The 23,834-nt window shown below is 43.2% G+C and overlaps 1 protein-coding gene across 1 annotated transcript in view; it reads right to left on the bottom strand.

Annotated features, from left to right (window-relative positions):
* Positions 1-23,834, bottom strand: part of NXN (nucleoredoxin) — a 419,399-nt gene that overhangs the window by 196,672 nt on the left and 198,893 nt on the right. Inside the window, exon 2 of the mRNA XM_085649351.1 lies at positions 6,423-6,540. Coding sequence (XP_085505477.1) covers positions 6,423-6,540 — 118 coding nt within the window. The remainder of the gene's footprint in view (positions 1-6,422; positions 6,541-23,834) is intronic.

Raw genomic sequence — 23,834 nt, 5'->3', positions numbered from 1 at the left:
TAACCCGCACGTACCACTTGCATTACAGTGGAGAGCCGTGGAGTGTGTCCGTGGGACAGGAAGATTGGAGAGTGCTGACTCGAACAGGGCGGGCAAATATCTCAACACTCTACGTGACCTCACGATCACTTTCTGTATACAGCGCAGGCCAAGCTGGAAAATGTAGTTGGTTGGTGCCTGGGAGGAGAAAATGAGAAACAGATCCAGTCCCTGTTGGTGGTGGGATTTGTAGCGTTGAATTCCTTGCATCATGACAAAGGGTAGTATGAATGGTATTCACAGTACTGGGAGACCTCAAATCGTTGTGTAAAAGATCGCGCTAGGTGCTGGCCCCCTGTGAATTGTGTCGTATATAAAAAATGATACATAAATAAAAAAAATTGGGGGGGGGGGGGGGGGGTTTAATTAAACCAGAAATGAGAGCGCCTGGTTGCCCACTGTGGGTTGACGAGCCTGTGTGATGCGGAACTGTTCCAGACACAGTTGGTGGAGAGACATGTATTAGTGCAATGTGTGGGAATGGATACTATGGAGCATGGTTAAAGGAGAACAAGGCAACTGCATTGTAGGTACTACAAGGCCTCAAATAGTGATGTCAAAAATCACGCTTGTACCAAGTAACTGTCAGATATGTCTGGTACCCGTATATGTGCAGGGTTTCACCGGCCAGTAATGAGTGTGCATGGATTGCCCGCTTTGGGGTGAGAGAGGTCATATAACTTGGCTGGTTGAGTCCATGACAGATAAGGAAGGGGATTCACCAGGTGCATGGAAAAAGGAATATGAGCTAGCTGCGGGAGGGTAACTAGGATAGTGCTATCCACGGTATGTCATCATTCAGCCCATTCTTAGAAGTACCCAGCCTAAACACCCATCTGTTTGATCCCTAACAGTCTTTTAGTTAGGCTGGGTGTAGTAGTGTGAAGATTTGGTTTGTCTAACACTGTCCATCTCATGGTGTCTGCATTTCTGAGAAATGTTTGGTGAGTTTGGTGGTGTGCTTAGCACATACAATTGTGCTTTTATGTTCAAGAAAACGGATTCTCACTTTTCTAGTGGTCATGCCCACGTTTGAGGCCGCATGGGCATGTGATCAGGTATACAACTCGTTCGCTATTGCAATTGGTGTGGTGTCCGAGTTCCCACGGTTTGTCCGTGCCGATGTCAACCTTCTTGGTTGTCGTGGTTTGTTCGCAGACTATGCAGGTGCCATAGGGACAATGGCCATGGACCGGTGAAAGGCCCCACAGTTTGTTATGTCTACTGGCTGGTGCTGAAGGAGGTCTGGTATGTAAAAGACTATCTTTGAGATTACGACCTCGCGGAAAATACACCAACACCCCTTCTCTAATAAGGTTCTGAGTGTTCCAGCTCACTGTGCTCTATGCAGTCCTATTAGTCTCATTTGACCCAGGCCCTCAGACTCTTTCCTCTCTGTACTGCTGCACCAGCATTCACTTCCCCCATGCGATTTGTAGCAGTCTGTAATAGGGTTATCTGCAGTACTCTGAGATAATGTGGGCATAGGAGCTCTCTAAATTCGGTGGAAAGGTAGCTCAAAAATTGCCTCCACAGTGTGTCAAACTGCATTCTGACATTAAGGAGATTTTCTCCATTCCCAAGAATTCCCACAATTGATGTATCGACTCTGTAATGTCAGGTTGTCTGTCTTTGCTCAAGAAGGCCATGAGTAATTGTCTGTTGATATAGGGTGACAGTGACATCTGTGTACCCTTATGTGAGTATAGAGGTATGGTCGGTTTATTGGGAAGGCCCAGTAGTCTGTATGTGGAAAGGCTTGGAATGTTAACTTCAAACATGTGGTCGATTGTGTCTACATGTGCACGGTTTAAGTGCAATTTGGAAGACTGCCATAGCAACTGTGACAATGCTCCAGCACTCACTGTACATTAGAGAGTCCCATTTGTACTTCTTAGCCATTGTGTAACACCCCAGTACATCATTACAGCCATCATCGCCTCCTTCTGAGGGAGCCGGAGAGCAAGTCCTACCTAGCTCAGCTTCCTACTTCCTTTTTCGGCGTGTATTCCCTGCGGTTGCTTTTTACGTAAGGAGTTTCTTCCATTTTTAAATTCTGTAAGAGCACTACTGACATAAGGCTTCATGAAGCGCTCCATAAGCCAGTGTCAAATAAGCTAATCTCTTAGTTCAGCTATATATTCAATTATTTCTTCAAATATTTGAATAACCTGATGCTCGTCTCAAAGAAATCTCATTGCTCTCCGGCAACCCTTAACTAGCTAGACATCCAAGGAGTATGTGGCTTGGGAAAGTCAGGTTACTGTCCATATCAGGGTGAAAAGAGAAGGAAAAGTAGAGTTACCCAGTCACTCTTCTATTTTATCCTAAACTGCTATAGTGGCACTTGGCAAGGTAATGAATAGAGTTCCCATACCATGTGTGCTTTTGCCATTCAAGGCTTTTCCCCAAATGAGTGTTCCAGCTATGATTAGACCAATGTTTATCTGACTCTGGTATCTGCTATTCTACCAGGATTCTGACTTGTGCTGCTTGGTAGTACCTTGATGGTGCAAAGGCAAACATCTCCTGCTTTAGGCTTTGGTACATTTAGCGCCTAACGAACATTCTAGTGACCTTATACCATAGATAAAGTAGTTAATACCACTTTGGAGTTTAATTAGAGCCACCACTGGTGTGGGCAAGAGGAGAGTTGGACTATTAAGAAGATCTGTGGCAAAATCATATCTTAACAGTCACCAGTCTAGACCACTAAGAGGCCACCATTATGCCACGTCTAGACATCCTAGTTTACCAGATGTCAGATCGATTGTGGGAGTGATCTACATGCCCTAATAGGTTATGGTGTTCAAAGAGAGCCTCCCTTTAATCAGTGTCGCCTGTTGTTGCAGTGGTAATTGTGACTTTTGAGGGTTAATATTGAACACTGAGGCTTTTCTGCACTAATCCAGCTCCTTCATCGCAGCAGGGGCAGACTAGGAAAACCAAGTCAATTACATGATCATACGTCATAAGTGCATGTATTCATTCTACTTTAACCCCATGTATGTTATATTTTACTCTTTTACAGCCAGTGGTCGCAGGGCTAGGGCAAATCAGTGGTGAGAGGGCGCATTCCTGCCTGATGCCCCTCTTGATCAGCTGTGATGGAGCAGAGACTCGGCTGAACCTGACCAAGGCAGCCAGTTGTGGGTACCCATACATGACACAGGTCCAAAACTTCGGTCCAACTTCGGCGCGCTCAAGTGTGCTATGTCGATACTGCCAATTGCTGCAAACTCCTTCTATGCAGTGAGAAACCGTAGTAAAGCTTTTTTTGTGGAGACTTTAAATGTTGCCAGTTATGTACAGGATGCTCTCGAAAGTTCCTGCTGAGACTAAAGCTGATTGATCTAGGTCAACCAGTCCCAGCTTAATCACCATGCGTGTGCCTATCTTCACATCTGAAAGAGAAATCCGCCTATAAGAACCATGCTGCAAGTGATCTCTGCCCACGTTAGGGGTTATAGTGGTTGTGGCATTGAACAGGGAAGAAGTCATGGACCTACTTCCGGAGAAGGGGTTGAACAGATTTGTCAAGAGGGGCACAAGTCTGTGGCAGAATGTTTTGTAAAAAAGGGGACTTCATCTTGTCTGGGCATGGAAATGTGCCCATCTTAAGTATGGTTATGCTGATGTTGACTTTCAAAACTTTTATAGGATGTTCAATTATCTCAACCTGTGCTTTAAAGAGACTTTGCAGATCTGCTGGGTGAAAGTTCTCATTCACTCTCGATTGGAATGCCATCTCCTCCATATGAAATTCAGGGCTGTTGGTGAGGTGGGGGTTCCTAAATTTGGGCTATCTTGTTAATTTGACACACAGTCTGCAGGTCTTTTACCAACCATGCTACTCCACTCCCTCCCCACGTATTGCCATTGCCTGGTTAGAGCAGGGAATTATCTGTGCCCAGCATTTTGACTTGAGCTCGCCCCCATAAGCATGCACCAGGTTTTGATAGCCTGCTGACAGGGGTGGTCGAAGCTTTCTTTCTTCCTACCCCTAGGACTGTTTCACAGTGATTGCACAGTTCGAGCCAGTCACCTCTCTTGGAAGTGCTGCTAAGACCCATCTTGTTCTCCAATGTAGGCAGTCCTGTTGACTATACCTGCCACCATGGGGCAGCAGGTATGGTCAGTTCTGGTCTGAGCCTGGTCTCGGGCAGTTATTCTGAGGGCAGCACTAGTGCTGCTGTTCTGTCCCTCTTGCAGAGTCTATGCATCTAGGCTCTGACCTCTGAGGGTGTTTTCTGTGCTCTCACATAGAATCTTCCAATCCTTGCAAAATTTAACCTGCACTTCACATATGCCTGCCCATCTTCACTGCAATCTTGCTTGTCTCTCAAGTGTCGTTGTGCAAGCTTGGAGCTTTGATGACTTCTTACCAGGTGAATTCTGTTATGCGCCTGTGTTGTCCGTGTGCAGGCCGGGCTCTGGGCACAGGGTGCAGTGTTGGATGAATCCCTTATCTGGACCGTATTCTTCAATGCCTGCAGTCATCAATGTTCCTTAAGCTCCCCTCTATTTGATACTGTTTTCAGAGATTGCAGAGCTGCACTCTGCAACCTTGACTCCGTTGCCCACTAACAGGTACTCTCTCTTACATCCTTGGTAGTGACAGGGAACGCATGGGTGCTGCACCACTCCACTACTTGAATCCTCCGTCTTCCTACTGACCAACCATGCTGCAGTAACTGGGCCCTTCTGATTATTTCTTGTGGAGCTGGTGGAGACTACACGTTCTATTTACATCTCTCCATGTCTCCCACAACAGTCTTCTCCCAGTTACAATCCCAGCACCCAGCCACAAGGCATGCTGCCAGCCCCTGGTGGGTTTCTTCATACAATGTAAACGGCGCCGTGGGCCTCCACCTTAGCTCTGATTAATGTACAGCGTGCCTACTGAACATCTGGTACTATCCTGTGGTCTGCAACCATCTGCCCTGTGCAGCTTTTCCCTGATGTGTTCCTAGACGCAGGAATGCTGAGTCAACCATGTCCTATTATGATTCGCAGGAAAACAGATCTAGTGCAGAGACTGGAGGAGAAAAAACATGCAACCTATATGATCACCATCTGAGCCATGCTCTCAGTCCCTATGCCTAGGGAACACCCTGGGGTCAGAGCGTGGCATGTTTATCCCTAGAATACTAATGTCGCTGACTTTCTTAGGATAGCTAGCTGCTGAGTGTAGGCCTACAGCTACATTTATATCTGTGAGAATACCTTAATTGGGATTAAAACTACAGCTGACTTACTTCTTTATGCAAGCTCTGCGAGGGCTCCAATTGCTTAATATGGCTGTTGTAATAAATTTGCCTGAGTGATGTCACTAGTAACGTCATCAGTGACATCAAACCTTATTTCATAGGGCTAGCCATTACCACTGTATGCGAAATGTAAAAAATACAATATATATTATTTTCTTTGTTTGGTAAATCAATCATTTTTTTCCCTAGTCTTTTCTTGTTTAAATCATATAAACATTTTAACACATTATCAAATAATATGTTTTTTACTTTAGTGTTAAGTTCTTAAAGAGAATAAGCTGGAAATAATTTGAAACATTTTATCTTACAACAATCTGAAGTTGAGGGATCCAAAAAAAACTGCAGAATTTCAGGGTTTTCAGGTTTTGAAGCATAAACATGATGTCCTTGAAGTTTTTTGCATGGAATGTTTAAGGCTTTTTTTACGACTCCCAAGTACACTCTGTGGTCCGTACCACTGTTCTAGTGCCTGAAACTTGTGCTGTGGCCATGCCGGGCAAATACTGTAAAAGAAGGGCCCTTTAGCCACATGCTGTGCTCAGTATGCCATGCTTTGGGTGTCCTTTTCTCCTTTTTTACTTGAACTCTGACTAGTTTTAGCACGATTTTCTGAAATGTGCACAAATGTTTAACTGTGAAACAGCGTTTACAAACCTAACTAATAAGCGATCTACAAATATTTTTTATTAAGCTAAAATACTACTGACTATAATTACACCAAACAAAGTAGGAAAGTATGGCAATCAACTTTTGAGATTTCACAAAAACTCCCCTTCTCTAATTTTCACCAAACATTCCAATAGCAAAGCTACATGTATGTAAGATTGTGTGGGGTAAGTTTTGAGCTAATGCATCTAATGGAGACAAAATGTATTAGTGATCAAAAAAGACAGTGTGAAGTGTAACTCAACCACTAATACTCAAGAGGCACCATTGCCACCTCTGTGACACATATCCCCAAATATACACACATACATAGGGAAGAAAATGGGGGACTGTTAATAAAAAAAAATGGTAAGTGAAAGAAAGATGTAGATTGTTAACCACACATAAATGAGATGGAATACCTAATTATCAAAATGAGATCTTTTAGGATCATACTGAGTAGCTTACCTTCTGGATCATCTCGGATGACTAACAGACCATTCCTGCACACAACTTTTCCTGTGGAGGCATCTATAAATATCAGTGATGGAATGTTCGAAATCCTGAATTTGTTCCAAAGTTTCAGCTATAAAGTAGAAAAAAAAGTAACATTCTTTTAAACTTTAAAACATACTTTGATACAAATACATTTCATGACATTTTTCATGGAACATCAAAATGGCTTACACAAACATGGGTTGGAGAACACGCAAAACATCAAGCCAGCACTAAAACCGAGGTTTAGAAAGGATCTTCTTCACATGACAACCTCCATTCCAAGAACGCACAAATGCTGTGAAGTACCGTATCTACAAATTAATGAACTCAAAAATTGAAACCCAAGATTGTTTTCCACACCAAACTGAGGAATATTTGAACGTTCATGAAAATAATGCATTTCTCCAAATTATTCATGTCAATCACAACAAAAAATAATTCAAAGATAAAAAAGTGTCAGGAAAAGAAAGATAAGGAAAAGTTGACCTTATCTTCTAATGCGGCGTAAATAGGTCTCCTGTGAAAACAGTTCTGCCTCCAAGGATAAGCCAACCACTCCAATAACCATTGACTGTGTGCAGCAAAACATGTGATGGAGAAATATGGATCTCTTTTCAAGAAACCACTGACACATAACATGGAAAATGCTGCGCTGCTGTTGTCCTCTCTGAAGTCCCACCTGATCTTTCCACAATATGGCTGAAGGCTATCGGATCCACCTGGACACTTATGTACTGAACAAAGCAGACGAGCTTTGGCTGCATCTACTGCTGGAAGGCATGTATTCGGAGAGCACTCTTGGAGCGCAAGGGGATCAGCGTAAATGTCTACTTTAGGTGTCAGTACCTGTATGCCCTGAGGCATTACAAAATTAGGTTATTTGATTCCACAAGGCTCCAACCAAAACCGCCACCAGTCTGGGAGAGGTAAGGACGGTGCCCTGGGGGCACCCAAGTCCTTGAGAGATTCACAAATGAAGACTTTTCTGATGCCTCACATACATGTCCCTCTTCCTCTATTTTCCTGCTTCTGGTGCAGGTCCACTCATCCTCTTCTCCCTTACCATTGCTTAATCTTAAAATGGCCTGACTCCTACTATGTGGTAGGGTGCGAATAGTCAAGGTGTCTAATTTCACTTTCTTCTGACTTTTCACTCTCCTCCTTACAGATTAGCCTACAACCGCTTCACACTTATCATATGTCCACATTCTCCCCCATCACCAGGGCAGAGACAAAAACCCAGGTCTACTCTCATGTAATCAATTCTCACAACTCCTCCACCACAGGCTTCTCATTTTGCTCCTAAACCCCCATACTTCTACCTTAGTTATGCTTCCTAAGCAAGCCTGAAACCACATAATTGCATACATATAGGACTCCCTATTTGAAAGTGGAGGGGACCTATGAGGGTGGAGCCCCTTAATGTGCATGTATGCATAATAGAGGACTACAAATTAGCAGTTGATGTATTCAAGGGAGCATCTTCCACCACTGAAAACTCCCAGGTGATGGTGGCACACCCCATTATAGAGAACAAAGAAAATAAAAATAAAACAATATTTACATAAATTAATTCACACCTTGAGACAAAACCATATAATTTTAAGTACTGGCAATGGAAAACCTTTAGGGATACAAGATATTATTCCAGACCATAAAGTGGTTCACTTTGGTGGTGAGCGAAGTGCCTTGTGCTTTATTCTTGGCACAGAAAGCATGGTTAGTGAGCTCTGTAGATTCAAGTGCAGACTTGGAAGGGTCAAATAAATGTGCTTTAGCAACATATTCTAAAAGAACCATTGCTAGAAATAACATTGCAGATTTTATGGTTGAAGAGAACGTACCAGAGACAGTAGAAAAAACATAACATATCCCTGTCACAACAGGTCTCCCGATTACCTGGCCACAGCATCTCAGTCTCTGTAGTTTAGAAGCTTGGCAATTAAGACTCTAAATGTCAAGGGTGTAAGCACCTTTTTGACAACAAAGCAGGATCAAAAAATTCAGTAATACGGGTACCAACAATGTGCCCGATGTAGATTTCAGTTGTCTATTGACAAATAATGTGTACATTCTTATTGCTTAAGCAGCACTTGAGAGCCTCATTTTTGGCTTCCATGTGCTTTAATGTGGTTTTACTGTAGCCATCATTTGCTCTAACATGTCTTCAGAATTCAAAATCCTCAGTTTGGCTTCATCAATTCAAACAGATTCTTTATTTGATCTAGTTCTGCCTTAAGTGTGTTTGACTTTACACATTTTAAGAGAATCCATTTTAACACCCAGACTATCTATACCAGTTTTAACTCCGGCTAACATCTGCCTGCTCTTTGCCTTAAGTTCGATTTAAGTTGAAAGGGTGGTTCTTTCAACAGATCCATATGGCTGTAGCTATCTATAGAAGCACCCTGTTTAGTACCATCAGTTTTAAATGAGCGCTTTGACTGATGTCTGCCATTCCGGCACATGATGCAGATTAGCATTTCGCAAGTTAGTGCTGACATGAAAAGGGTGTCTCAGGCGGACATCCTAAATTAAGAGTAGAAAGAAATCGAAACACCAAGTTGAATTACCATACAGATTAACCCCCAATCAAACCTCACTGTGAAGTTAACAGGTACTACGAATAACTGCTGCTCAATTCGAAGATTCTTCTATAAAATGGCCTTTATTTTGTAGAAGATACTCTAAATTGAGTACATAAAAGTGCTCATGAAAACAAAAGTGAAAATGCCACTGAGATGCAGCAGAAATGTTCGAGTAAAGTAGGTGAAATCCATTGGCACAGACACTTTACCAGGACCGAATGACCCCATCTCTAGTCACCAAAAGAACTTTTTGTAACTGCAATCTAAAAAAGCTGTTCTTTCAACAATCCTAAATGCTATTGGGGACGCGCTTTGGGGGCTGGGACTTTTGGGAAGCATCAAGTCAAATCAAATCAGGTGATTGTTAAGCGCGACTACTCACCCGTAAGGGTCTCAAGGTGCTGGTGGGGGGGGGGGAGGGAGGTTCGCAGGTTCCAGTCCATCAAGGAGGGAGTCTGTCAAAGAGCCAGGTTTTGAGGTTTCTTGAGAAGATGGGGAGTGATGTTATCTGTCTGAGGTGGAGGGTAAGGTCGTTCCAGGCTCTGGCAACGCGCGGAAGGAGAAAGAGCGGCCTCCCGATCTGGTCTTTCTGGTGCAGGGGACCACGGCGTAAGAGAGCTGGGCTGATCGTAGTAGGGTCCTTTGGGGTGCATGAAATCTGAGTCGGCTATTCAGGTATGCTGGTCCGGTGTCGTGGAGGGTCTTGCGAGCGTGGGTTAGCATCTTGAAGGTGACTAGCTTAGATGGGGAGCCAGTGGAGTGTGCGCAGGTGCTGGGAGATGTGGCAGTGTCTTGGCAGGTTGAGGACCAGTCTTGCGGCAGCGTTTAGGTCAAGCCACGAACCATGGAAAACAACACAGAAAACATTTCCAGCCAACACTGCACACAACAAGCACTTCAATGTTGCTATAACCAGAGGAACAAGTTTAGCTTTTGTGTTTATTTTTATAAGAGCATATTGGATTTTTAACTATGTTCTTTTTAAACCTAATGTTGCAATTGTTCATGTGCAGGATGTTTTCTGGTCATAGGGAACACTGTTTTACTTGTCTCCTTAAAATAATCTCTGAGGAAAATTATAAACCACGAAGTGACTAAGAACCTTAAAATGACCTCAAGTTATTTTGTACTTGAATTCATTTTGCAATTTTCTGCACATACAGAAAAGAAAAAGTTCAAGTCATTGTCCTAAAAATGTTTAATTCTTGAAGACTGACGTTTTCTGATTATTAAAAGAATGCAGGCAAGATACAGCCCGCATATGCCAGACTATCTGAAGCAAGGCAGGTCAGAACCCACCCTGCCAAACATAGCCATACCTTGTTCCTCCTCCCCCAGCCACAGCTGGATTTACACCCTGAGGAAAGGATAAGCAAATATCTTAAAATTTAACAAACAAAAATCGGAGGTCATGCCAAGGTTTCCTCACATTGCAACAGCTTTTAATTTCCGAACTGCCATCACCATATGACTGCACATTTCTGCAACAGTGTATAAAAAAGTAAATCATGAACTTAAAGTTACTGAAATAGCTTATGGAAATCCAAGCATGATGCTTTGCTCCTGTAGTTAAAACTTGAAAAAAGAAATGAATTAAGCAAATCTAGCGAGGTTAATCCAAGTGAGAAGGGATTTTTCTCAGTAAGCGGCCCGTTGACATCCTAACAACGAGTTCAATGTTGCACACCGTTGCTTTTTAATGTATTTTATTTATATCAAGTTTACGTCATTATTTTCCAAATATTATTTGTTCATTTTACCTGGCGTGTTAGATCGCTCTGGGGAAATGGAAAGCCATATTTTTTATTTTGATTTGATCAGAGAGGAGAGAGGATCTTTGAGCTGCTCGTAGAAAACTCCAAATACTTGACACGATTATTTTAGGAAAGTCACATATTATGTATTACTTTTGTCTCTGCCATTTATTATAGAATATATTAAGGCCAATATCGCTAGGTTTCCGCAAGTAGGCACTTTTATTAGTGGCCTATTTATTCGGTAAACTTTCTGCATCAGAAGCTTGTTAAAGAATGAGATCTTTAACTATAAACGTTCATATGGTCAATTAACCTAAACTGAGCACCATGGCATTGGTGTAGAATGTAAGGCCAAATCAATAAGCTATTAATTCCACTTCTAGTTGAAGCAGAAATTAGTAACACTTGTAATTGTTCCTCAATATTCACACACCCACATTTTCAGCTTCTCAAATGGTTCAAAGGGGTGTATGATATTAGAAGATGAACTACCAAGTATATATAACAGAGCAAAGTGGGGCATGTTATGTTTATGTCAGTTTGTAATAAACTATTAAGTGCAATAAATTATTCATATTAATGTTTATCATAATACTGGTATATAATTTACTTCAGTAAAAATGTTAATATCTTTTCTATCTAGGACTCAGCTTGATCAAATTCCCAAAAATTCTTTATTTCGGCCCTTATGGCCATAAGGGCACAGAGAAAAAAATACAACACAGTTTATACATATGAATCTTACATAAATAAAGTGCGTTTGCATTTCAATAAAAAAAAAAACCTGGATAGGACTATTAAAAGAGTACTACTTGAAAATATATATTTTATAACATTTAAAAAGAGATAAAATTATGAATAAGTTTTGTTTGCAGTAATTAGCTAAAATCATCCAATTGACCAAGATTTTAGTATGGACAGACGTACACACCACATAAGAGAATAAATATCGGGAGACTGAATACACAATGGGCAGGTTGGTGTCATTTTAGAAGCCTGTAGGCCTCCACACAATGCTTTGTCCCAATGTTCCGGCATACCTGTTGTAGCCATCGGTATCTAACCTTCTTGTATGCGGGGCAGACAAATAGTACATGTTGGTCCGTCTCAGGATTATCTGCACAGACCGGTGAGCCTTGCGTCGAAATGCCTCCCCTTTTATTTGTAAAGGCACGGAGTGGTAATACACCGTGCCTGAATTGCAAATAACGTTTTTTAGCAAGGGGGGGCTCTATAAAATCAAGAACAGATTCTAGCTTGTATTAGTCTTTGGCCTCTAAAAAAGATAGGGTCAGTATGCCAGTGGTGGGATTGGCCTTTGTCTGGTTAAGTTTAAATTCTCTAAAGATCTTGGACAGGGCCTTCTTGGGAGTTATCTTGCAAATTGCTTCAGCATTAACCCATAGGTCCCCCATCCTCATAGCAGCCAGGGTATTTTTAATATAGGACAACCATGGGATTTTGCCAACTCTCTGTAGATTTAGCACCTCCTTTAGGTCTTCTCTAAAAAACTCAAGCTCTGGAGTACTCCAGAGACGTCTCCAATAAAGGAGGGGCCTAAGGGCAGCTTCCTCTACAATTGGGCTGACCCCAAGGTTCATATAGAGTGGCGTCAGTGGCATACTTTTAGGGAGACCTAGTAGCTGCCTAATAAAAGAGTTCTCATTCTTGGAGAGGGGATCAGATAGTCGATGGCCCCAGGTTTTGGCCCCATACAGGGCCGCTCCCCTACCCTGGGCCTTGTAAATTTCCATTGCTGGACCGACCATTTTATGGGTGCACTTCCTAGACATCTTTGCTATCCCCCCGGCTGTCTGAGCCAGCTTTAGGCTAGCCTTCTTAATTTGAGCGTTCCACTACATTTTATCAGTGAGTGTTAGGCCTAAGTAGTCAAAGACAGTTACTTTCTCTAATGGTTTCCCATCTAGAATAGGGTTTGGTCGCGTGGTGTTTCCTGCATTAAAAACCATAAATTGTGTCTTTAGTAAGCTTATCGCCAAACCCCTATTTTTACAAAATAGATGGAAAATACCCAAGGCTCTCTGCATTCCCATTGGGGACTTGGATAATAAGAGGGTATTATCAGCGAACATCAGGGCCGGAACCTTGTTGTTCGCCAGCCTAGGGGCATCTATGCCCTCCCAGCTGTCAAAGCCTCCACCAGACCATTGATAAATAGGCAAAAGAGGGTCGGGCCAGCACACATCCTTGTTTTACCCCTCTGCCTATTGGAATGGGATCAGTAAGTTCACCAATATTACCGTACCCAACTTGGGCGTAGTTGTGTTCATGGAGTCGCTACATCTGGTAACAGAGGTAAGGGGGGCCCCCAAGATCTAAAAAGATGGACCACAATTTATCCCTAGGGACCAGGTCAAAGGCCGATTTTAGGGCCACAAAGATCAGATAGAGGCTGGTCACATTGATCAATCAATATTGGACATGAATAATTTGAAGGGTTATCTGTCGTACTCTGTGCTGGTGACTGTGTTGCGCCAAAGTATCCATAAGCATAGTCTCCCTCCGCTAAATTACCCATTGACTTGTTTTTGTCTCTCTTTGACTCATTGCCACTCTTCTTTGTTGTGTTTGGGGATTGGAAGCGGGGTATTCAAGCTAAGTAGAAAAGGAGCGGACCGTGACTCCTATCAAGCAAGTTCCTGCAGCCCATTTCTACCGTTACGTGTGTTTCATTATTAATATATCTTTTGTCCATGGCTTGCTCTCAGTTTTTTGTTTTTTACAAGGGCATGCCCCTGAAACTACACATTTCTCGTATTTTTTTACTTCCAGCTTCCACATTGGGCAGCATGTTTACTTGTGGTGCGGGAGGCAGAAAGACCGTCAGTGAGGTGGCAGTAACATTAAGACCGCTTATCTTTCTTAAGATATCATAAATAAAATACATATAGCAGTAGGTCCGAACAAGTGGACTGGCTCAGACCCTTACATACCTAAAGGGTAAAATATTCTTTCTCGCAAGCAGAAATCCATGATCCCCTGGCTTAGATCTGCTTGGTTTAGCACCATCCAATATTGTCTTGCTAAGTGTAAGAAGGTTGTTCCTTCATGAAGTAAATGTTTTGAATTCTCTCCTGTCGCTATATGGCTTGAACAGTCTTTCAGCAGAATCAAAGCCAACAAGACCATACTATTCTTGCTGCCTTTCTACTTTAACGCTACACCAAGGGACACTTTGGAATAAATGCGCTCTAATTCAGGCCTTCTGCCTTTGCTGCAAGTTTTCACAATAAACAGACCTATGGCATATGAAATAACCTTTTCCTAATGAACCAATCAAGCGACTAGCCTTTATCGTTGGCTTGCCACCATAACCACTCCGCCCTAATTTATTGAGCATTTATTTTCCCACAAGACAACAACTGAGTAAACCTTAATAAAAGTACACAGAAATCATCAGGTAAACTATAGTGAAATTACAATTGTCAAAATAATAAAAAAACAATAAAAGATGCACCTAAGAAGGCCTTACAATGCAAATATTCTCTACTCATAGATTGTTCAATCACCAGCACCATAACCACTGGGTATAAACAGCAAAGTGTGTGATTCCAAGTAACAAAATGCCTGCTTAAAGGCTTTAACACAGTATAATAGCAATCCACCCTTAAAAGTCTATTGCCTTTAACACATGCGTTTTAAGTCAGGCCTAGAGGCTTTGCACTGACTTTTCATAATAAACGGATCGCACCTAGGGAACCAAACATACACCTTTTCACAATTAACCATTAAGGTCTAACACCTTTATTACACCCAACATAGGTATACATCACAAAGATGTACAAGAAATTTACAAAATTACACTTGCCCAACAATCAACAATCCCTCTTAAACAAGGATTCTTACAGTGAAAAGGCCTTAAAAAACGGGCTTCTTGGGTTTTTCCATATAAGAACATGCTGCTTGGTTTCTTCCATGTAGAGTGGGAATGCTTAAACGTTCGTTCTGAGGCTTTATACAATTGCAATTTACAATTTTTAATCAAAATTTTTTTGTCAATCGGCAGGGGGTGTGTGTTAATTATCATGGGAAGTGTCTGTTTTCAACTTAACTTTATTCTATTATAAAATACGCAAAAAATGCAAGCAGTTCAAGGCTGTTTTTACCAAATTATCTATTTCGAAAACACTTTTAAAATGTAAAAGAAATGACTTTGAAAATTAAGAATTACATTATTTTTCAATTTGCAGCCTGGCCAGAGTGTGACAGTATTCCTGCCTACCGGGAAAGAAGACTGAAATGAAAAACAGATGCTTGCGCCGGTCTTCCAAGAATGTCTTAGTACTGCGTTGGTAATGACGTTTCTGACCCCAGCTCAGCTTTCAAAAGCACATCGGTCACTCTGCCAGAGTTGTTTCCCCCCAGTGCTTAATTTGTAACAGAAGAAATGCCGGGGCCCAAAGTTTTGCTCAGAAGCAAGATTCCAGTGCTATCAAAAGTCAGGTGGGACGAACACCAAAGAAGTGTAGTCCTGATTTAACCTTATCCCTCTTTCATCCACCACATGATACTCCCTGCCTTTTATTTCACCCTTCCATGTTCAATTTCATCACAGGGACCCCCCCCCCTGGGCCATAAAAGCATTTTTTAAAAATTTTCATCAGGTTTAAGTTGGCTTTTTCAACTCCCGCTGAAAATGAAAATTAAAAACAAAGCTCAGGCTCCCACACCTTTTAATTTAGTCCCGAGGCATTTGAAAATAATGATAGGGGGGGCCCTTGTGGGGCCCGCGCAACCCTGGGGACTGCTGTCTCTCCGGGGCACGCTATTTTTAATTTATACTAAATGTGAGGGAGGACCTAGAGCCTCCCCCGCTGCCCCGGGGACCACCACCTTCGGGTAAAATACAATAATTAAAGGGATCCGTTATACCACCATCTCTCAAGGGCCTAATTCACAAAGAAGGGAAGCCGCCTGGCCCTCATCCATGAGCCCTAGATGGCCCTGTGGACCCCCACCCCCAGAGCTGGCTCCAGAAAGTTTTCTGAGGTGCCCACCTCTGGGACATTGCAGTTTGTTATGGCGGTGCTCCTGCAAAGTCACAGCAAACCTGCTCTGTTTTCAGCAAGCATGAGCAGGAAAACGGACATTGCTTTGGGATCCAGGGAGCTGCTTGTCTGTAGCTCCTTGGATCCCATAGCAATGCAAGCTCCCGCAGAAGGCGGGGACCCAGCCGGGGCCGCAACAGCCTTGAGGCTCCCCCCGCGTTGCCCAATGTGGAAACTGTGGGTGCCCTGGGTTGAGACCATTAAAAAATGGGGAAGGCCCCAGGGGACGAGATCCCAGGGGGCAAAAATGGTCCAGGGAAGGGAGGGAACCACGCTCCACCCCTTCCTAAAAAATTATTTTTTAAAAACCCAAATAAATGGCAGCAATGCGCTGGAGGCCCCTACCCCTTTCTCCACTACTCTGCAAACGCACCTCCTGGCATGCTCCTGGTTGGGGGATGAAGTCCCTTTGGCTGCAGACGGTCCTTATGGGCCAAAAAAAACTGTTACCTCCAGTAAGCCCCATAGAGTGGGATTGCTAATAGGTGGTCGAAGGCCACGCCCCCTTCCTCCATCACTCTGCAATTGCGCATCTCAGTGCACTGCGGGTGGGGGGGGGGGGGATTAGGTCCCCTTGCCTCCTGAGGGCCTCAGGACTGAAGTGGACTTTTTGCCCAAACAAGTAATGCACCAGGAGGTGCATTTGCGGAGTGGTGAAGAAAGGTGTCGTGGTCGCTGATGACCTCTCAGCAATCTACCAATGTGGGTCTTACTGGAGGTAACAGGAGGGCTAGATAGCCCCAAAGGACCCTGAAGAGCCAAGTGGACTTCACCCCCCCCAAGTAGTAGTGTGCCAGGATGGGCATTTGCAGAGTGGTGGAGAAAGGGGCGTTGCCACCAAAAACCTCTCAGCAAACGCAGTGGGTGGAACTTGCTGGAGGTAACAGGTCTAGTTGGCCTCAAAGGACCCTTAATAGCCGAGGGGACTTAATCACCCTAGTAGTAGTGCACCAGGAGGCGCATTTGCAGAGTGGTGGAGTAAGGGGGCGTGGCCTCCGCAATCCTGCTGTGTGGGACTTACTGGAGATAACAGGAGGGGTAGTTGGCCCCCAAGGATATCTTTGGAGGCCAACTCCCCCTCCTGTTATCTCCAGTAAGTCCCACATAGTAGGATTTCTAAGAGGTCTTTAGAGGCCATGCCCCCTTTCTTCACCACTCTGCAAACGTGGCTTGTGGTGCACTACTGGTTGGGACATGAAATCCACTTTACTCCTGAGGGACCTTGGGGACAGAGAAGCCCTCCTGTAAGTCCTGCATAGTGGGATGTCTGAGAGCTGGGCGGAGGCCCAGCCCCCTTTATCCACTGCTCTTCAAGCGCAACTACTGGCTAAAAACCCATTGTAATTCACTGAAAAAAACAAAGGTTACAGGTACATTATAGTTAGGAATTAGCATTTTTAAAAACCTTAAAAATTCACTGAAAAAACCAAAGGTTACAGGGACGTTATAGTTAGGCTGACATTTCACTCGCCCAAAACCATAGAAATTCAGCAGTTCTAGTTAGCTGAGCTACCTATAATGCACTGCTTATGACCTCCCATATTAAATCACTGGTCAGTGACATCACTGATGACATCATGCACCTAATTTCTGACAGCGACTCACACCCCCATATAAACTTTCATACACCCACTCCAACTTCCACACTACCATTCTTTAACCCATTCACACACCCATAGCAATACTTGCACAGCTAACCACTGATTTATAGATCAGCACAAATGCCCAGTCACTCTCCCATACAGCCACTCATACACCCACTCACTAATACAGCCACTAACATATCCACTCATACACCCATACAGCCACTCACACAGTCACCCATAGAAATATTCACACACCTACTCACTGACCCATGCAATCACCGTAACTAACTCACCGATACAGTTGCACACAATAACTCAGACAGATACGACCATGTACTCACTCACCTATACAGTCACTGACAGAAGAACACACTCACCCATACAGCCAATAACATACTCCATCACTCACCTATACTGCCTCTCACATACCCAGTTACTCACCCATATACCACTGACACATGCACTTACTCACCGACACACCATATACACACACTGACCCATACAGCCACTCACACATGCACTCACTAACCCATACAGCCACGGACTCACCCAGTCACTCTTCTATATAGGCAGTCACACACACCCTCACCCACCTACACAGACACCCATACAGGTACTCAGATAACCAATGAATCACCACTACAGCCACTAACATACGCACTTACCAACCCATCCAGCTACTTAGACACCAAATGACAGACTGATACAGGCATTCACACTACTTAGTCACTCACCCATACATTCACTCAGACACATAATCAGTCACGCACTCACTGAATCATCCATACAGCAGATAGACATTATATATGTATCACTCAAACTTTTAAAAACACTCGCTGTCACCGGATGATGCCATCAGTGATGTCATTTGAGATGCCATCAGTGATGTCATCAGCAATGTCACTGACCAGGTCATGAGTGATGTAATATGTGAGGTCATAAGAAGTGCATTGCGGAGGCATGAATTATAGTAAGCTTAGCTACAGGGCCTCCTGGTGCCGTTATGCCATGTGCATGCACCCCAGTACCTGCATGGCATGGACTGAAGCAGTTCATGCTCTGCAGGTACTGCCTTCGACAGTCCCATTGTGGTCCTGGGAATGCCAAAGAACCACCCACCAGACCAGGAGAAAACTCCTGATCAGAGGAGGGGGGGGTTGCGGGGGGTGTCCTACACTGGTTTGGCAGTGCAGGAGCAGGGAAGTTCTGCTCACGCACTGCTAAACTCATAATAAGGCCCTTAAACGAGAATACCAGGAGAAATTCATGAGACCATGTTCGAAAAGCTAAACTTGTACAGCTCTGCTACTTTATTAATGGTCTCTCATCCAAATGTGTGCGATCAGCTCACACGTTGGACACATTGACAAGCAGAAGCTGCTCTGAGAATGTCAGCAGGAAGGGGTATGATGGATAAAAACTTCACCTGCAATTTTTGGGAGGTTCAACTGCTATTATAGAAGGGGGATCGCCAACAATGATTTTATTTTAGGTTTGCTTTTTATGCTTTAGTTCAGGAACTGAATTAAAGGTGCTTGCGCAACAGTGCGTTAACTAGACCATTTCACAATGTACTCAATAAAGTTTAACGCAGTCTTAAGAAACTTCCTCCAAATCTAAAATTATGAGGACCAAATGATTCTGAATAACTTTAGATACTAATAAGGAACCCTTCTTGCTCTCAAGTCCTTTAGTCTGAAGGTACGCCAAATGCAAAAAGAACAATTGATGGACAGAATGCAGAACAATGTCATACACTCACCCCAGTACAGAGATCTGGGACTAAATCCATTGTTTTTTGCTCCCCATGCCATTCCAGTTTATTATTATTATTGCAGAGTTTTATATAGCGCGAACTTGACCCGAATCCAATCAGGTATCAGAGCGCTTTACATAGCACCAGTTACGTTACATGAGGACACACATTCATTTTTTGTTCGGCACGGGGAGATTAAGTGATTTGCCCAGAATCACAGGATGTTCCGCGTCATTACCGAGACTCGAACCCAGTTCCCCAGGTCTGAGGTCGAGCGCCCTAGCTGTTAGGCCAACTCCTCTCCCCCAACCATATGCAAATCAGTCTTGACCATGCAACCATAAAAACAGTCCAGCCCGAACTGCCAGGCCAGGTCCTCCCTGGACTGGAAACAAGCATCCTAGGACCGGTTTCAGTCTTTCAGCCCTCATCAGCCAGGATAGCTTGACTCCAGTGGCATGGAGAGCACAGGACCCACGTCTGGGCATACCCGTCCCACTCGGGGTGACAAATGTAAAAAGAACAATTGATGGACAGAATGCAGAACAATGTCATACATTCACCCCACTACAGAGATCTGGGCCTAAATCCATAGTATTTTTGCTCACCATGCCACTCCAATTTGGACACAGCCATATGCAAATCAGTCTTGACCTTGCGCCCAATGGGAACAATCCAGCCCGAACTGCCAGGTCCAGGTGGGTCCCGTGCTCACTACACCACTGGATTCAAGCTAGCTGGCTGATGAAGGGTGATGCTCTTAAACCGGTCCCAGGATGCTTGTTTCCAGTCCAGAGACGATCTGGCTTGGCAGTTCGGGCTGGACGGTTCCCACAAACAGGGTCAAAACTGATTTGCATATGGCTAGGTCTAAAATGGGGTGGTGTGGTGAGCGTAAGAATGATTGATTATACCCAGATCCTTGTGACTGGGGGTGAATGTTAGCATTGTCCAGCATTCCGTCCATCAATTGTTTCTTTTGCGCCAAAGGCAAGCTCGTCTGCACCCATTCGTACCCAGCAAGGGCCAGGACCCCTGCTAATTTAAGCAGAAGTAAGGTAAACTACTCTGCAAAGGAATTATAATCGCTCAGCTTCACTAAAGGTAGGGCATGCATACACAAAATTAACTCCGACAACAACGTCCTCAGCTGTGAAGAATGTTAAGTGATTATGACTGGCTCAATACCTAATGCTGTCACAGATTGACCGAAAAAGGGTAATGTTAAGAAACAATACTGGCAGTTATCTCTACCCACACCGGGTTTAGACTTTTTTACCTTCCTAGGAGGAGGAAAAACCAGTAGCCATGTTCCTTACATAAACCTGGCTTCAGAAGGACTACGACTGATGCTGCAAGGATCCTTCCCCTGGGCTATGCAATCGCCAGGCGAGATTCAGAAGGAGGTAAAAGAGGACGGGGAGTAGCCATTCTATATAAAGAGAAGATCAAAGCTAAATGTGATCCCCTGCTACTCCCTTGATGTGAAGGCCTGTTATTTTCCCTGGAACTAACCCCTACCCTCACTTTCTCTGGGCTTCTTATATACCGACAATCGGACCCGGCTACCCAGTTTATACAAGCTGTTGAGGCAGAACATTATCTGCAGACAGCAAACTTCTCAGTGTTCGAGGGACCGTAACCTCCATCTTGAAACAACAATAGCGAAACAATTAAGGATTTTTAATGTACCTAGAGGCGGTACAACTAACAGCGGGTCAAAGCCCCACCCACAATCTAGGTTACCTACTTGACCCCAATCCTTTCAAACATACCTGAACTAATCACAGGGGACCCAACAGATATTATATGGTCAGATCACAAAATAATACCTTTTTAATTGACCAGATTAACCCACACAGTTACAGCACCCAATAACTCCAGTACCAGACAGAACTGGTCTAAACTGGGCATAGGCGCTTCGGAAAAAAAAAAAAACACACTCACCAACACCATCCCCGAATTGACAGGAGACATAGCTAACAGATGTCACAGTCTTGAGATATGGATACGGAATGTGCTTAATTTCCGGATAACTTTAAAACAACAAAAGGCCTCACGCAACAGAGGGTGAGCGCCGTGGTCCTTTACGGAACTCCAGGAACAAAAAATAAAAAAATCAAGCGGTTAGAAAGGGAACGGAGGAAAAGTTGACGATGCAAGTAAAAAGGACAATAAGGAGGCAGTAAACAAGTACCACTATGCCATCAGGGAAGCTGGAGTTAATTACTTCACTGCTAAAATCAAAAATGCATTTAATTAATTTAATGAACTGTACAACTTGGTGAACAATAAATCCAAACCCCCGCCCTCAGAGGCACGGTGTAACTTACTGGCCAGCTTCTTGGAGAAGGTCGATAACATCCTCCCAATATTGGGAGGAGATGAAGAAGCTACTGCACTCTTGGAGCCGGGGCATGGAAAACTGAGTACCTTTCCAGAAATGACACAGGACGATAGACAGGAAATTCTGTTATCTTTTCAATCAGGTTCCCCTCAGGATCCAGCTCACGGGCATTTTGCTCAAAGGTGGGATACCAGTTATCTCCATTTTGACTGATACAGGAGTGTGGAAATCCTATAGCGTGACTCCAAGGACATATTGTTTGGGGTCAAAGGCAACAAGTTTTCAAGTTTGTTCTGGCCTTAAGAACAAGAAGGACCAACCACCTACAGCACCACCCCTTTGGCTGACAGTTTACAGGGCATTGTCTGAGGTTAAGGTAATAGTTGGGCCCATATGTTAATGCTGTTTGAACTTGTATTTATGGTTCATTAATACAAAGACTTTCTTATTAGAGTAAACACTAAGGAAATGTAAGCTTAGACTGCACGTCTGACAGTGGTTCAGTGTAAAAAGATGTACACGCGTTTGCAAAGTTTAACAATATTAGGCTACATGCAATGCTCTCTAATTAGATGAAAATATCTGAAAAGCTTGAAAGTAAGACGGATGATCCTTTGCTTCCAAAACAAAATATATGTTCACAAAAAATGCAACCAGGAAAACACATTTTTTGCGAAACTACTGTGAAATTGTATGCAATATTTCTTTGAAGCATCATTTAGTAAAATGTGTTGATGCATGCAAGTATTTCCTAAACATATTCATTATGGGAACTCAGTGCAACTAGTTTCAACAAGATAATGTGAAACATGAAAATAAACAAGCATTGGCAAAGCTAACAAGTGATATTGGTGGTCAGCCTTTAGGTTTTGTAAATGAGGCTCTTATTTTGAAATGGTTTTTGTAAAACTTTGTGGGAGCTGTCAGGCCTTCACCATTAACACAAACATTGGCAAAAAGCAATAATAATGTTTGGTCTCAAAAAGCAAACATTGCCACAGTAGTCCCTGGCCGTAACAAAATTACTTTGTGTGCCGATATGCTCCATGTAAAAGAGGGGAAGAAAGTCGCTAGATCGAGAGAACGATAGATAGAATTGTAATTTAAAAAAAAAAAGTTTTGGTTAACTACAAACCTAATTAAGGGCACAATTCTTAAAGAAAGCCACAAAATTGCACCCATGGAATATGACATTGCATTAGTGCAGATTTACAGCTTTCATAAATTCACAAGAATTTACAGAAGTAGGCCAGGAAATCGTAATCTTAGTAAATATTTGTGAACTGGGTTTTCAAACCTCTCTCAGTATGGAAAAAGATTGGGGAAGATCTGGCCAAAAAACCCAAAATATGCACTTTAGTAGGTTTTCAAAGACTCAAACAGGCATTCTGACCCTGGAACATTGTTTAACGCTACCTCCAGCCCCAGTATGTAGATGTGGATCTGTGGAGAGGTGGCAAAATAAGGATAGTGCTAGAATTCAAACCCTAATATAATAGGAGCTCTAGCATAATAGGAGCTTTTATATAATTAAACTGCTGCCATAATTTGCCGCTGCCTATATGGCACCAGAGGGATAAGTGGAACTTTTTACAGGACAAGTAGATTTGTAGAGCAAGCTATCCCATGGTCAAGTAGATTTTTTGTATTAAATTCCACACTCCTGCTGACATGCTTAACCACTCACTGATGTCTGGTATGGCTCATTCAATATGGAAACATGGCATATTCGAACCATTATTAAAAAAGCCATTTTCAAAAGATGCCTCTTGAACATCTGGGAGCCCACGGACCTATCAGCAAAGGGCAAATTATGGGCTACGCTCGGACAGGTGATCGCAAAGCGCAATATAGCACGCAGGTGGGGAGCGGGCACACCGCCAACGCTTAGTGAATGGAAAAGAGATATGGACTGGTGTATGCTGCAGGAGAAAACAGTCTATGTGGCCCGGGGGTGTCCTCAGAAATGGGTGGCGGTTTGGTCAAACTGGAATGAATATCGTGGACATTTGTGTGAACCCCCTGCAATTCCCTCACTTGACGAACCTTTAACGCAGTGAAGATCCTTGTAACATCAGTAAATATTTGCTACAGCATCTTAAGTGCAATGTGTGTATACTACTCTGCAATTGCCGCAATTACGTAAATGTGATTATGTATGCGTAATGACCAACAAGTTGTAAATAAAAAGAATTGTTTAAAAAAAAAAAAAAAAAGCCATTGGCAGATCCATCATTATGTGACAACTATAGCTCAATTTCTCTCCTGCCAGGATCCAG

Source organism: Triturus cristatus, chromosome 3_2 (genome assembly GCF_964204655.1).
Source record: "Triturus cristatus chromosome 3_2, aTriCri1.1, whole genome shotgun sequence".
NCBI classification, from domain to species: domain Eukaryota; kingdom Metazoa; phylum Chordata; class Amphibia; order Caudata; family Salamandridae; genus Triturus; species Triturus cristatus.
The sequence above is the reverse complement of the archived record's forward strand: the minus strand, read 5'-3'. Positions and strand labels throughout refer to the sequence as shown.